The sequence below is a fragment of the Meleagris gallopavo genome, chromosome 1, assembly GCF_905368555.1.
Source record: "Meleagris gallopavo chromosome 1, MGAL_WU_HG_1.1, whole genome shotgun sequence".
NCBI lineage: Eukaryota > Metazoa > Chordata > Aves > Galliformes > Phasianidae > Meleagris > Meleagris gallopavo.
Window position 1 is genome coordinate 116,938,967 of NC_139404.1, and position 15,713 is coordinate 116,954,679.

The 15,713-nt window shown below is 39.4% G+C and overlaps 1 protein-coding gene across 1 annotated transcript in view; it reads right to left on the reverse strand.

The window, feature by feature from the left end:
* PHEX (phosphate regulating endopeptidase X-linked) overlaps window positions 1–15,713 on the reverse strand; it is a 98,993-nt gene that overhangs the window by 55,462 nt on the left and 27,818 nt on the right. Inside the window, exons 7-11 of the mRNA XM_085210819.1 lie at window positions 14,069–14,185; window positions 12,243–12,326; window positions 11,800–11,945; window positions 7,040–7,133; window positions 2,555–2,683 (exon numbers count right to left, since the gene is read on the reverse strand). Of these exons, the coding sequence (XP_085066945.1) occupies window positions 2,555–2,683; window positions 7,040–7,133; window positions 11,800–11,945; window positions 12,243–12,326; window positions 14,069–14,185 (570 nt within the window). The remainder of the gene's footprint in view (window positions 1–2,554; window positions 2,684–7,039; window positions 7,134–11,799; window positions 11,946–12,242; window positions 12,327–14,068; window positions 14,186–15,713) is intronic.

Below are 15,713 nucleotides of genomic sequence, written 5' to 3' on the forward strand. Positions count from 1 at the left end.
ATTTCTTTGTGTTTGTTCTGTGCTCTCCTTGCTTTTTTTCTTAAGTAACCGAAGCATCTTTAAGAATTTTGTCACTAGTAGTGACTTCTTGCAGTGTGTTGAAGACAACTTTCTGATGCAGGTGGTGGAGGAACCGACGCGGGGAGGGGTGTTACTGGACCTTATTTTCACCAACAGGGATGGACTTGTTAAGGAAGTAAAGGTAGGGGGCAGTTTGGGTTGTAGTGATCATGAGATGGTGGAGTTCAAGATCCTGAGCGGAAGAAGCAAAGCAATAAGTAGGATTGCTACCCTGGACTTTAGGAGAGCCAACTTCGATCTCTTCCGGGACCTACTTGGAGCTATCCCGTGGGCTCGGGTGTTAGAAGGTAAGGGGGCCTCTGAGAGCTGGTCAGCATTTAAACAGCTCTTCTTCCAAGCTCAGGATCGGTGCGTCCCTGTGAACAAGAAATCGGGAAAAGGTGGCAGGAGACCTTTGTGGATGAGCAAGGAGCTCATGCGCAAGCTCAAAGGAAAGAAGAAGGTCCATGAAATGTGGAAAAAGGGTCTGATCACTTGGGAAGAATATAGGAATGTAGTCAGGGCCTGCAGGGATGCGACGAGGAAGGCTAAAGCCCGTCTGGAATTGAATCTGGCTAAAGTGATAAAGGATAATAAAAAAGGCTTCTTCAAGTATGTTAATAGCAAAAGGAAAACTAGGGAGAATGTGGGCCCCTTACTAAGTGAGGGGGGGGTCCTCGTAACGGGGGATGCTGAGAAGGCAGAGATACTGAATGCCTTCTTTACTTCTGTCTTCAGTGAAAAGGCTCCCCTGCAGGAATCCCACACCCTGGAGGTTAGGGAGAGGGTCTGGGGAATGGGAGACTTCCCTTTAGTCAGGAAAGAGGATGTGCGTGAGCGCCTAGGCAGTACTAAGGTCCACAAGTCCATGGGACCTGATGGGGTGCATCCACGTGTGCTGAGGGAGCTGGCGGAGGTCATTGCCGAACCGCTCTCCATCATTTTTGAGAGGTCTTGGACAACAGGGGAGGTCCCTGAAGACTGGAGGATAGCCAATGTCACTCCGGTCTTCAAAAAGGGCAAGAAGGAAGATCCGGGTAATTATAGGCCTGTCAGCCTCACCTCCGTCCCTGGAAAGGTGATGGAACAGCTTGTGCTGGATACCATCTCCAGACAACTGGGAGAAAAGGAGGTTATCAGGAGTAGTCAGCATGGGTTCACCAAGGGGAGGTCGTGCTCGACCAACTTGGTGGCCTTCTATGATGCTGTCACATGCTGGGTGGATGGGGGAAGAGCGGTAGATGTAATCTACCTTGATTTTAGAAAGGCGTTTGATACTGTCTCCCACGACATCCTTATAACAAAGCTGAGGAAGTGTGGGATAGACGAGTGGACAGTGAGGTGGGTTGAGAACTGGCTGACTGGCAGAGCGCAGAGGGTCGTCGTTGGTGGTGCAGAGTCTGGCTGGAGACCTGTAACCAGTGGTGTCCCCCAGGGGTCTGTGCTGGGTCCGGTCTTGTTCAACATCTTCATCAATGACCTTGATGAGGGGATAGTGGCCACCCTCAGCAAGTTTGCTGATGATACGAAGTTGGGAGGATTGGCTGACATGCCTGAAGGCTGTGCTGCCATTCAGCGAGACCTGGACAGGCTGGAGAGCTGGGCAGTAAGAAACCGGATGAGGTTCAACACAAGCAAGTGTAGGGTCTTACACCTAGGGAGGAAGAATTGCATGCACCAATACAGGCTGGGGGATGAGCTGCTGGAGAGGAGCTCTGCAGAGAGGGACCTGGGCGTCCTGGTGGACGACAGATTGGCCATGAGCCAGCAGTGTGCCCTCGTGGCCAAAAAGGCCAATGGCATTCTGGGGTGCATTAAAAAGAGCGTGTCCAGCAGGTCGAGGGAGGTGATCCTCCCCCTCTACTCTGCCCTGGTAAGGCCTCATCTGGAGTACTGTGTCCAGTTCTGGGCTCCCCAGTACAAAAAAGACAGGGATCTCTTGGAAAGAGTCCAGCGGAGGGCCACAAAGATGGTGAAGGGCCTGGAGCATCTCCCCTATGAAGAAAGGCTAAGTAAACTGGGTCTGTTTAGCCTTGAGAAAAGAAGACTGAGAGGGGACCTGATCCAGGTTTATAAATATCTGAGGTGTGGCGGCCATAGTGGTGAGGCCAGTCTCTTTTCAGTGGTACGTGGAGACAGGACGAGGGGAAACGGACATAAGCTGCAGCATAGGAAGTTTCGCACGAATGTGCGTAAGAACTTCTTCACGGTGAGGGTGACGGAGCACTGGAACAGGCTGCCCAGGGAGGTTGTGGAGTCTCCTTCTCTGGAGATATTCAAGTCTCGCCTGGACGCCTACCTGTGCGACCTGGTGTAGGGAACCTGCTTTGGCAGGGGGGTTGGTCTCGATGATCTCTAGAGGTCCCTTCCAACCCCTACAATTCTGTGATTCTGTGATTCTGTGATTCTGTGATTCTGTGATTCTGAGTACATCTCTTCATTAAATTTGAGAAGATAAGGAAGCCACTAATTACAAGTTTCTAAGAGGACTCACCATCTCTTTCTTGTCTTCCTGAAAATGGGCTTTCACAAACATCTTACCCACAACATAAGGGAGTGCATTTTCAACTAAGTCCACACATTTGTCCCACTGAGGCAGTAAAGATGTTGTTCCATGGATCACCTGTTGGAAGTGAATGCAGTAAGTCATAACATCATATAAACCTGCATCTATATTTTTTATGCTTGCCAAGTTAAATTATGCATGTCAAATAGTAACAAACAAACAAACAAACAAAAAATGTTGTTTTACAGATATTTCCATTTTATGAAAATATAGAAACTTTATAGAAAAATCTTTTCAACCCCACTAAATAACTGTGAAGTTTAAAACTGAGTATAATGGTAACAACTTAGAGAGACTAAGCTGAGAGGATTTTTTATGGGAAGGCATTCCCAGTTGTTAACTTTAGGCTAATTCTGGTAGTTTTGTGTTCAATGGATAGGCACATTCCTTTAGAAAATGGCTTGTTCTGAGATAGCTACTGAAAAAATTTCTCTCTTCTTTGGTTAGGTGAGAAGTCTAAGAAGACTGTCTTTGTGAAGGTCAGTCCTTATGAAACTCCTTCTTCTTCATGGCACTGAAGGATTCCCCACTTATCTGGACTACCTTAAGCTGTCTCACACAGCTGGACACATGTCCAGACCTTTCTGCTGTTTACCTTTCTACTTACTCATACCACATGCTGTGTGAAATGAATTCACAAACAGAACATTTCTAGGAGAAAACAGGTCTGGGTCAACAAGAACACAGAATACATGTTTGTCCCCAAAAATCCCCCTCCAAGTTGCAGTAACAAAGTGTTGTTAGTAGCTTAGCTTGCGTATTTTATTAATAGAATAGTGGTTAAATAGAGACTTCCATACTCTGATGATCCTACTGCATCCTGAGCTTCAAAAGAGAAACAGTCGAGAGCTGCCAATGCATAAACGAGCAAGGCAAAATGAAGCTCAAGCATGTTGCTACTTTGTTCTCCGTTTCTGAACGTTGTTACTGTTGGCATTTACCAGACATCAATACATTTTCTGGACAAAGGAGTTCACTAAAAAAACAGTACCCATTCAACACAAAATTCAAAATGTTTCCATGTAAGCAAAAAGCAAATGCAGTGCTGATTCAGGAACTTTTTTGATTTTTCAAGTTCAGAGAGTTCTGTTTCCACTTCAGGAATTTGTCTTGTTCCACAGAGAACAACCAAAATCCCAGCTCAGTAGCTGTCACCTGCTGGTTGCATAATGGTGGGGTCAACACCAGACCAGGTCAGGCAGGATAACATTTTGGCCTCTCACAGATTGCATAGGCCTCCAAGCACTGCCCTAGTGCTTACTGGGCCTTTTTTCTTCCTTGGTCTCCTCTTAGTCTCCTCCAAGATAAGATTTCTAGCAAAACTAAAGAGCTTGGATTTGCTTGGAAAATTACAGACTATCTTAACTCTCAGCTATTGAAGGTCAGCTATTTTGGTAATTGAAAGATTGATTTTCTCCATCATATTGGCTGTAATTAAGCCTAATCAATGACTCATACTTAAATACACCAGTGAACTGCATTTTCAAATGCTTTTTATTAATACTGCATGTGCTAATAGATTTTCAATGACAGAAAGAACACTTCTTCTATAAGAAAACCACATTGGGTAAACTGATGCATAATAAGGTAATCGTTTCCTAAACAGAGCCAAATTAGAAAATAAACATCTTTTCCAAATCCTTCAATCTTCATGTATAACACATCACTTTATTAAAAAAGAAAAAAAAAGGAACAGAAAAATTCTCTCCAGTGTCCATGCAAAACCACAGTGAATCTTTCTCCTGATGCAGAGTAACAAGGGTAGTCACAGCATTAATAATCAGAGCTTGTAATTTCTTCCAAAAGCTCTGTCTCCACAACAACCACAGGAAGTCAAGAGACAGAGCTGGCTTTCAGCGCGTGACACGTTATTACAACATAGTAATCATTATTATTTTGAGGGAGGTTTGACTGTGAGGAGGACAGAAAGGCAGTACAGGCTCTGAGACAAATAAAACTAGAGCTGAGAGGAATAGATAATATCTCACAGCTGGTATATTGATATTTATGTTACAACCAGAGCCAGCTTGAGCTCTCTCAAAATTGTCCTCCAAATATTAATGTCTCACTCTACAATGCAGTACTCCAGGTAGTAACAGCAACTATAAATAGTAGGTTTCAAGCCTTTCCAGGCAATTCAGAGCTCCACAAGAGAATTAACAGAGCTCTTCCCCAGGAGTCATCACACATTTGCTAAAACTCAAATAGTCAGTGGAGAGGAGCTGCTGATGGTGCTGATCTGGTAATCAAACACTTTCTCCAGAGTCAGCAGGTTTGTCCTCTTTTTCAACCTGAAGTTTTTCAAAGTTTCATCACTTCTTTGCAAGATGCCGTCCAGATATGTGTCTCAGTGCCAAGATTTCTGCACATAAGATGTAAAAGCCACCAACAGAGAATTAGAACCCAGTGAAAAAATGCTACTTAGGATGGGTGAAGCTGATGAGAAATGAGTGAACAAATAAAATGTATCCTCTGTTTTAGAGATCAGTGATTCTTCTCACAGTCATATTGCTGTCTGATTACTCAATGTTTTCTTCACTTACCAGGAGGTTAGTGAGTCCATTTTTATGATCTCAAAGGAACTGTGTATCTCAAGTCTTCCAGCCTCTGACTGGAACAATCTGCTCAGCAACAGCTTTGCCTTGAACTCCATTTCTCATGTCATTTCTGCTGACCTGTGAAATCTGTTTCCCTGAGCTGTTCACAACACTTAACCACAGCTATTAACTATTACCCTTGCTATTTACTGCACTTAACTATCCTTCTTCAAAGCCCAAAGGCAGATATGGGAATGAGCTGCTGACTCACTGCCCTTACTGAGCTGCCCTTAAGTTTTCACAACCACTTATGTGAATCCTTGACAACAATATTTTAATGAGCTTTGAAACAACTTGAGTTAGATTTCTCCAAAAGCTTCTGGAGGATGTACCCAGGGAAAAGACAGCACCTAGTTAGTGTATCTAAAAGCACAGTAACTGAAAGATATTGTTTCTTTCCAGGAATTTCCCTGGCCATAATATAATATAGTATAATATACTATAATATACTATACTATACTATACTATACTATACTATAATATAATATAATATAATATAATTCAATCATATGCTGCAGACTTGTTGATGTCCAGGAATCTATTTTACCTGGCTAGCAAGAAATATTCCACAAGGGGACACACTTAGAAACTCATCACTGTGGTTCTGACAGCCAGTTTTGCACATTTTTGCATAAAGAAAATGGCATCTTTAGCAATGCAGATTCAGGAGCATAGGAGATGGCCTTTTCCACATAGTTTCCATCAAGGTATTAGAGTTTATTTTTAGATATGTTATCAGCTCATAACTCTTCCAATACCAGTCAGGAAGGACACTATTGATGGTTTCAATTACCACCTGTGTGCCTCACCAAGGAGGACAGAGCACCCACACCTCCTGCACCACACCACTGGCACCGTTTTGACAGCCTTCTGTCCACCGAATCATAGTCATTAATTTTGGAAAACACCACTTAGACTATCTGGTCCAACCATCAACCCATCACCACCATGCCCATAACCATGTCCCTCCATGCCATAATATGTCTTGTTGTCATGATATAACCAAGCAGCTTATTTTCCTTATAACGAACAAAAAAATCACCATCCAAACAAAACATAGAAATAACAAGAAAATAGAACAAATTTCTGTTGCAGTTTCACCTTTTGTTTGCTTAAAGAGCCTTTGCACTGCCCACAGTATCATCAGGTTGGTTTTCCATTCAGGAGCCACTTAATCAAATGTGTGCTTTACATAAATACTTGTATTAATTAATAGATAATTAACTCTACTCTCATAGATTATGGCAGCAACTAATGCATGCCTTTTGAGGTTTCTACAGCCCTGAGCTGGAAGTTACCTGATCAGATTTTCTGTGAAAACAGCTGATGTATATATACGCTAGAGCTCATATAAAGCTAGCATTACAGCATATAAATGGTTTGGAGTAACCTGAGAAAAGATGAAATCTTATAGTTTTGTTTTACCAGAGCTGCTTTCATGCATGTATAAAGAGTTCATTTTTTTCAAAAGCTCAGACTTTGGCCAAACATATTTGACCTTTTGCAGGTCACAGCCCCAGCACAAAACTCAATAACTTTCCAGCTTCTGGGTTACAGCATAAAAAGCCTAAGCTTTTTAAGGTCTCAAAACTTCCCTCACATAATCCAAAGGACAGTCCTCCTTTGTGCCACACACAATATATATGGTTTTACTACTTTAAATGAAGACTACTACAAAAAGCTTAATAAATATATTTGCCCAGCATGGAAAAAACATCTTCTGCAAAGATATAAATAATAGAAAACAGCAGCTATAAGGGAAACAGATAGGACAACACTAATTACACTGTAAATGCTATTAAAAACTTCAACTTACCCGAGAAAATTCCAGCCACCGATACTGAAAACGTCTACTGAGGTTAAATAACCTTGAATAAACCATCCTCCACACCAGATAGTTGGCAAGAGTCCTGTTAAGTCAAACATGTTTTTGTCAGCCCTCTAAATGCATATGATGTAACAAAACAAAGCACTCACAGAAGTATCTCCACAAATATTCAAACTGAATGGTTGAAAATTCATTTTAAAAATTAATGAGTGATGATCAAAGTGATAAATCTCTACTTCACAGAGTAGTTTGCTAGACTGAAGCTGGTTGGTATGTAATTGCACAGTGATAACCATCTTCTAAGGATATTCATATCAAGTTCAGCACTTAGCATGCCACCTGTAGGTGATGTTATTTTCTAAGGGCAGTTTTTGTTTTCCATGGAAGTAGCAAGAATAGCACCATAATGAGAAAATAACTGGTTAACTGGTGGTTTTTTTTCTTTTTTCTTTTTCTTTCTTTTTTTTTTTTTTTCGTATATCAAAGCAAATGTTACCTCTCCTTATTAGTAGGGAAGATAAATCATAACCATAAAACAACAGATAACAATCAATTCCATATGTACTAGAGACTGTTACTATTTCATATTGTCTTCCCTTAGAAGTTAACAAAGCTTTAGAAAAATTTTACTACCTGGAGTCATTAAATTACTATAACTCATATTTTGCAGATTGATAACTGACATACCAAAAAGATAAATTTCTAAAGAACTGAGGTTGAGAAATCCTGGAAGAACTTGTTCAAACATCCCAGGAGACCTGACATCTTTGCTCCTTTTTCTAAAACTTCAAGTACTTGACCAGACCTAACCAAGTATTTGTCCAGCCTAGACTGAGCCACCTTTATGATCAGCAGTGGTTATATGAGATAAAATTGCACTGTAAATAGGCAATTCAACTTCAGGCAGTCTCAAAACAAGTCTAGTACAGACCTAAGTGTTTCCTTTCCATTATAAGATGTTTTGATGGGCTATCTGAACAGCTCGCTCTTCACTAAAATTCTAGTTTCTTCAGTCTCTAGCTGCTGTGGAGATGGAGCTGCCAGGTGTTCCTGCAGTGCCACTCCATTAGTTTCATTGATAGATGCTTCACATACTGTTCTCTCATCCAAGTCAAAACAGGCTGTAAGAAAAATTTTTGAGGGTGTTCTCTTCACACCAGCATCACCAGAGCCAGAGCTTGAGTTTTGCCTCTAAGCTTGTGCCTAGCGCCTGCAAATCAAGAAAGATTGCTGCTGCAAGCTTGAGCTCTTGGTCCCTCAGCTGGGGAGACCAAGAGGTGAGACAATGAGGTGAAGATGGCAACTTAAAGCAACATATTGTCTATTAGTGACTGAGCACATGTCTGACCATGTGCAGACACTAAGTGGGACACCACACCAGGAGCAGTTGTGTGCTTGTGCCACTTAACCCTTCTTCCTGATAGAAACAATAATTCCTTTTTCATTATAGAAATGCATCACACAGTACATGTAAATCCTCACAATATTCATAAAATATATTTGAAAAAAAGCCTTTCAAACTTCCAGCACAAGTAATACTTTATAGTTTGCATTACAACAAACAAAACAATTAGCTCTAAATGATTAAATTATTTTGACAAAATGCTTAGGATCATTAAAAATGTATTTCAACCTACTCAACTATACCAGAAAGCACAGATTTTCCCATTATCACATTTTTATGATGTAGAGTTTCCTCAGTTAATAGCAAGTAACACGCCCTCAAAGAATACAGCTCTCATTTCTTTTGTAAGTTATCTCAATTCCACCAGCCTCTTAGTACCTGCCTCATGCATTTCAGTAGCACTTTTGCTCCCACAGCACCTACTCAATCCCTCACTCTATTAGAATGCAATTCTGTAGACTTAAATCAGTATTTATGTAAGTATATATATTAAAATTGAGTATATATATTGTGTATACATATATTCGAGTACATATATTGAAAGGTTTAAAGATACAATTTCCATCAAATTCTTTAGTAAAAAAATTCAGCTAAGTAGACAGCTACCACAAACCAATTATACGTTACAATTCAATACTTAATTGCTACAAAAAGTCAATTCCTTCTTCTGTGTACTTCTTGTTCTCATCTGGAGGTGTTTGCCCTTACATTCAAATTGAGGAACCTCTGTCAAATTGAGAGTGAATGAAAGACTGAAATTTGTAAAGAATGAGTCTTGAAAAGGTGACTTATTCAACAACATTAATATCCATGGGAACCAAAAAACTTTTGTATTTAGTATAAGGCATAAATGATGAAGGGGAATGTCTGTCTCAGGAAATAGCCCACAATTAATTGAGCTTTGTTTTAATTTGAGAGGGAAAGGAAAGCTGACACATCCTAAAACCTAGCTCTCTGATGAGATGATAAAAATTCCTAATTGTAATCACACTTGCATCCACTGATGCATACAATGCATAAAACAGAAAGGTTTCACTTCAAAGCCCAAGAGGATTTACATCTTCAGAACTGGGAGGATATGATCATAGGCAAAGGTTTTGTTGTTTGTGAGCTTTGATGTTTTTATTTCTGGCAGGAGAGGTAAGTATTTCATTTTTATTAAGGTCTGTTTACTTATTTCAAGAACAAATTTTATCTTTTCAGTCAGCTATGTGAACTTAAAATCAATTATCTTCATTCAGGTTAAAAATGACACTTTTTGGTTAAGAAATGCCTTCAGTGCCTATTTGAGAGTTATTTTCATCCAAATGAACAAGGCTCAGAGATGTTAGCCTCTTCACATGGATTGAAAACCAACACAGAAATAAAATGCAGATCTTCGTGCTTCTGATGAGACCAGAGGATTTGTTGTTGTAACCTTTGGGAAGATTACAGCACACAGTTCCCTATTTTAACTTCAAAACAACTGTTACAGAAAGAAGTGTAGGCTGACCATTTCTGAGCCAATATGATCATCACTGTGATACACACTCCCAAAGGAAGTGGTAGAGAGCTTGTTTGCTGGGACAGTTAAAATTATACCAGCGTTCATAGATATCTGCTGAAGATTCTCAACCCTGTCTGGAAATAAAGTAGGTTGCTCAAGTAAAATTCTGAGAGCTTGTAACATATTTTAATGAATAGACATGGTGGCAATTAAAGAGGATAGATTTAATATGAGATAGACACATTAATTGGCATTTTAATAAAAAAAGATCTTTTTCACAATTTTTTGAAATCTGTTTGGAAACTGTATTCATAATTGAGTGAAAAATCAGATTAAAACACTGAAAAATCTTCAGTCTCTTGCTAGAGGCAAAAGTTCTGGTTAAATTACCGTAACTTAACACTCCAACTAACTTTTCAGAAGTAACACAAGACCAGAAAGGAGATCTAGTGCCCCCATCCCTCTCTAAAGAAAATTCCTCTTTATAACACAGGAATCGAGGAGTACTGTATTAATTGTTCCACACCGCAAATAAGCAGTAAGATGAGGCAAGGTAAAGCAGTTATTGATTCTGACATTGATGAGAACAGGAAAGCTATGTTCTACAGCAGCTGTAAACATCTCCATTACGAGGATGTATCTCATTATATCCTATTTATTACTTTCAACTATAGGGCCAGCATCATCAACAAACTGGTAACTGGGAGGCTGGGGGAAAACAGGGAGAAAATAACCCTTGTTACTAGAAATTTGATCCATGACAACATTTAATAAAACAAACCAAATTCATATTATTTGCATTATTTTAACCTTTCAAATACCATATGGAGAATGAAAAATGAGATTACCCATAAGAAAATACCCTTGTTACATTTTTAGACTTTATCCCACATGGAAATGTTATGACATCATTGTGAATACTCTCAGGTATTTACTGTGTAGTTTGCAGAATAGATTTGTATGGAATAGTATTTGCTCTAAAAGAGTAACAATCTCTCTGTTTATGGTATACATGCATCCTCTAAATCACCACTTATCCCCACTGACATAACAAAATCTATGAGATAGAAAGCCTGGAAAACCAAAACAATGTAGAAGACCTTAGTCAGCAAACTAAAATTTGTGATACGCTAACAATATTTGTCTGAATTTTGGGAAGCAAGGATGTTTGACAATCTGTAGGCAGAACAAATGAACATGTTTATGTTTCTTATTGTTTGATCTGCTTGTTATTTTTACAAATACTCTGAATTAACATAAGCATTGTCATTGAAGGCAAAGATCAATAACGTAAGAACATTCTGAATTATTCTATTCTGAAATATAACCTTAGTTGTGGCCATACTGTACTATCAACAAGGAATGATTTCTAGAGACAACAGTTTGAAAATGTTTTTTAAGAGTTCAGCAACACACCTGAGCAGAGAGTAAATTATTACAGAAACGGCTCATATGTCATCAATAAAGATGCTTTTAAATAGAATATCATCTTCATACACCCTTTTTTCATCACACTGCCTGAGGCTGTCTTGCTTCCTTGTGCAGAGCACATCTATTGCATTTAATGTGTGCTGCCTGCATTTTTCTAGAGATGTAAATGATTTTACAAGATGTAAGACCCTATACAAGCGAGAGAGGTGAATGGATCTGCAAAAGGCAGTAAAACTGTTTTGAGCTAATAAAGGTACCTGAAACTAAAGACTCCTGCTGCCCACAAGGGAATACACCTCTGAAAGAATTCAGACAAAAATGAGGAGACCTTTTGCCCAGAGATTTGATTCCTAGAATCTGGGAAGTACCTAAAGATCACAGAACAAGCCCAGCATTTATTGTCCAGTCATAAATTTGTAGCCTTACTTTTTCCTTTCATTTTCAAGGATCCTGAATAAATCTTTGAAGTACTGGGGAACACGGACAATCACATTTTCTGAAGGACCTATATCTTTGAGCTCAGGGTAGAGCTTGGTGTCAATCACCTTCTTGATGTATCCCAGCCAGTCAAACTGAAATGACAAAGAAAAGACTGGTTAAAGACTCTATGAAGAGAGATAATTTATTGATTAAATCACATGTTTGAGATAGTGGCTTTAAAGCTTTACTTATTAAAAATTCAGAAACTATTGCAGCTCATCTTTCCACAGTTTCAAACCTGACGAAGTCATAACTGGATTTAAACGAACATACATTGTAACTGAGTGCATGCATTCCTAATAACACTCCTTTAACATGCTATCTCCCTATACTAAAGGAATATTTAATTATGTAGGTCAGAAATAAAAAGAATAACTTCCCCAACCAACCTGTGGAATCATGGCACTAAGCTCTGATATGTTCATTTTATTGTACATCACCTCACTCGTTCGATTTTCATATGGAATCATGATCTGGAAAAAAAAAAGAAGAAATAATAAGAAAAAAAACAAGATGATGAAAACAAGGCTCATCTTCCAAGAATCTTCTCTTACATCATTACTATCCATCATAAACCCAGTGAAGTACATAACCACCCATTTTCCAAGCATTCATGACATTAGCTTCCCTTTCTGAAGATGGCATTTAGCTCAGAAAAATTGAATATGATTCATTGCCAGTTTAACTCATTACTGGGGAATCTGATGTGCTGCATGTCTTCTCCGAACACTTTAGACTAATTTTAGCTCTGATTATACCAAGGAAACAAATGTGGGTCCATAAAAGCTAAAAGCACAGCTAGATCATTAGTATCATTCATCCTATCAGCTCCAAACTATACAGTTTTAAATGTCAAATCTGAGAGCAAATATGCTGGAAACATATCTCGTCTTCCGGATTTGAACATGTGCCCTTCTCTGGCCTGACTACACCTGGAGGAAGAGCCAGATACACATCAGTTTCTTCTCCCTTTAAACCAACTATCTTGATTTCCATAGCAGGAAACCTGACTACATAGGCCAGAAATGAACAAAAGCAAAAATGAACAAAATTCACCAATTGAATTTCTCATCTGCCTGACCGAACAGTCAGGCCTCAGGATCCTCTACAGAGTAAAAATCCAAGAATGTAGCAAAAGAAATGCTAAATATAAAGCAAGCCCTTTTATAATTGGTAAGGGATATTCGGATTCCAAGGTGTCTTCTGGGTCATAATAAAGAAACCAAACAAGTACAAGATAAAAATACAAATTTTCTCACTGTTCAAGAAAAACAAGAATTCTTGACACCAGTGCCAGCCCAGTTCTAAGGTAAATACTGAGCAACAGGCTTTATGGTGCCGAATTTAAGGGCAGAGATTGACACAAGACTAACGAAAGAGCTGGAAGATCTCCAAACAAAATTCTGCAGTAAATGTCTGCAGTTTAACTGTTGCTCAAGGAATACAGACAAAAAAATATTTTCTTCTCCTTTTATATGGCAGATCTATAAATTCTTCTTGAACTTGCTTGCTTTCTTCCTCTCTAAATTTTTCCTCTTCCTCCAATAACTCAAATCTACTTAAAATCTTTCTTGTACACAGTAAGATCTCTTGGAGCATGCCATTCATCCCTAAATCAAAAATACATATTTTCCTTTTATTCCTTCTGTCTCTCTTCCCAAGCACAGAAGTTCTCTGTGATATACATTCACTTAAAAGGAGTACACAGGAACACAGGATACAGTAAAAGCCCAAGTAACAAACAAGACTATGTGTTTTCAAAACACAGTATGGTGATTATATAATTAATTGTGCTTACTAGGGATCATATAACAATCCTTGTTCCTGAACATATCTGCTTTCATGCAGAGCTTTGACAAAATTTTGTCTCTACATTCAGCAGAGAGATGGAAACACTGCATTTCTGCTGTTGTAGATGGCCTTCAGTTCTCCAACCTTAATGATTCTATGATTATGTTTGGCTAAGGGTTTTGTTAATTTGTTTTATTTTTTTAATTCTTCATCCAATGCCCTTGAGAATAAATATTCAATTTAGCAGTTAACTAAAGCAAGAAGACTCTTCATTTTCTTCCATCAGATTTGCTTCTTTCCTTCTCCCTCCAAGAAACATTATTGCTAAGGTTGTTAATATAATGACTTTCCATTCTGAAACAGGATAGCCCTTGGTTTTTAAAGCAATTTTCAATTCTTTTCAATTCCACACAAAATTACCAACCTCGGCTATTTTAACTTCCAGCTTTAGGACTGACTTCATATCAGACTCAGCTCGTGAAGCATTTGCACCCAGAAGCACTGCTGTGTCAACCATGAACTGCAAAAAGGTATCTCGGTACTGGGAAAAAAGAAAAAAGAAAAAAAAAAAAAAAAGGAAATTATCACAGGATTTGCACTTCAACACAGCTGCAGCAGTAGGACATAAATATCCAGCTGACATCAAGGAGATGAATACATTGTACTTTCATACTCTTGCAATCAAGTTATACTTTCTTTCCCCCTAATGTCTGCTTCCATTGAAGAGGGAAGGGGAAATAATGCCATAAACATCCTGTGGATGACAGACAGAGCTATCTGCTGTGATTCACTGAGTATATACATCTTGGGAAGTGCAAATGATATTTCTGGATTTGGCTGAGAACACAGAGCTCTTACAATGGAATTAGACAATGTGTATGTTTTTGCAACCTCACGCAGTAATGAGCACAGGACTGAAAAAGTACTGACAGACAAATGCAAGCTTGGTGGATGAGAAGATAGGGAGGTAAAAGGACATCCCTCCTCTGTTTCTGCTACAGCACACAAGTACCTACTAAAGTGCTCTGTGCTATCCAGCTACTCTAAAATAACGTGTTCAGCCTAGTGTGTATACACAAATGTCAACAGAAAATACTGTCTGTATCAATCATTATATGGCAGCGATTTCTGTGCTATCTCTTCCCCAGCACCATCTTTCAGAAGTTTGATCCTATCAGCTCCTGCTGGTCTGTAGTTTCCCAAAATCAAAAGCATTTCCTGGCATATTACCATCTTTAATTTTTAAATAGATACTGTTGTTTGGATACTGGCATCTGCTCAGGTGGATGTGGCTAAAATCTCACTAGCCTCTCAGAGAAACTAAAAGGGAAGCAATACTGTAAGACCTTAACAAGAGCAGTAACTTGCCCCCATGACAATCCAAGTGCCTGTTTTCCATGAACTTTGGATTGTATGTGCTGGACACTGCTCACAGGCCTTCATCAAAGGATGGTGAAAAAGATGTTGGCATTATCAAATATCAATACATGTGCTTAACATCAACAGTTCATCTTTGTTTTCCGCAGAAAAGCAGCAAGAAAACTTCTTAATAAGCTATGGCAGAGTACTGAGAAATAATAAAGAGAAAGGGAAGAAGAGGAAATGAATCACTGAGATCTGTTGAGGAACTCTTGTTCCCTTCATTAAATAAATTCAGGCTAATTTGATGATAGTTATCTGGCCAGGAGAGCAGCTAACTGACAGAGCAGCATCTGGGCTCCACTTTCTTGAGGCAGTCTTGAGCTTCTGGGTTCTCCATCTGTGGTCTAGGAAATTTTGGGACCTCTCAGTAATTGTGGGGGCTCCCACTGACATCAGGTCAGGCAAAGGCTAAGGTGAGGGTAGCTGTAGCAACTGCTAATGAACTCTGACTGCTGTCCTTGAATGCAGGGTGCCCCAGGCAACTGACACTGTTGGTCTCCCAGATGGTCCTTCATAAGGACATAGCTCTGCAAGTCTCAGAACACAGAGAACACCTGAACCACATGGTCTTCTAGCACTCACACCTTCAGCATGTTTGCATGCTGAAAGTACAAAACCAGGCAGGTGGCTGATGATTTCCAGAGATG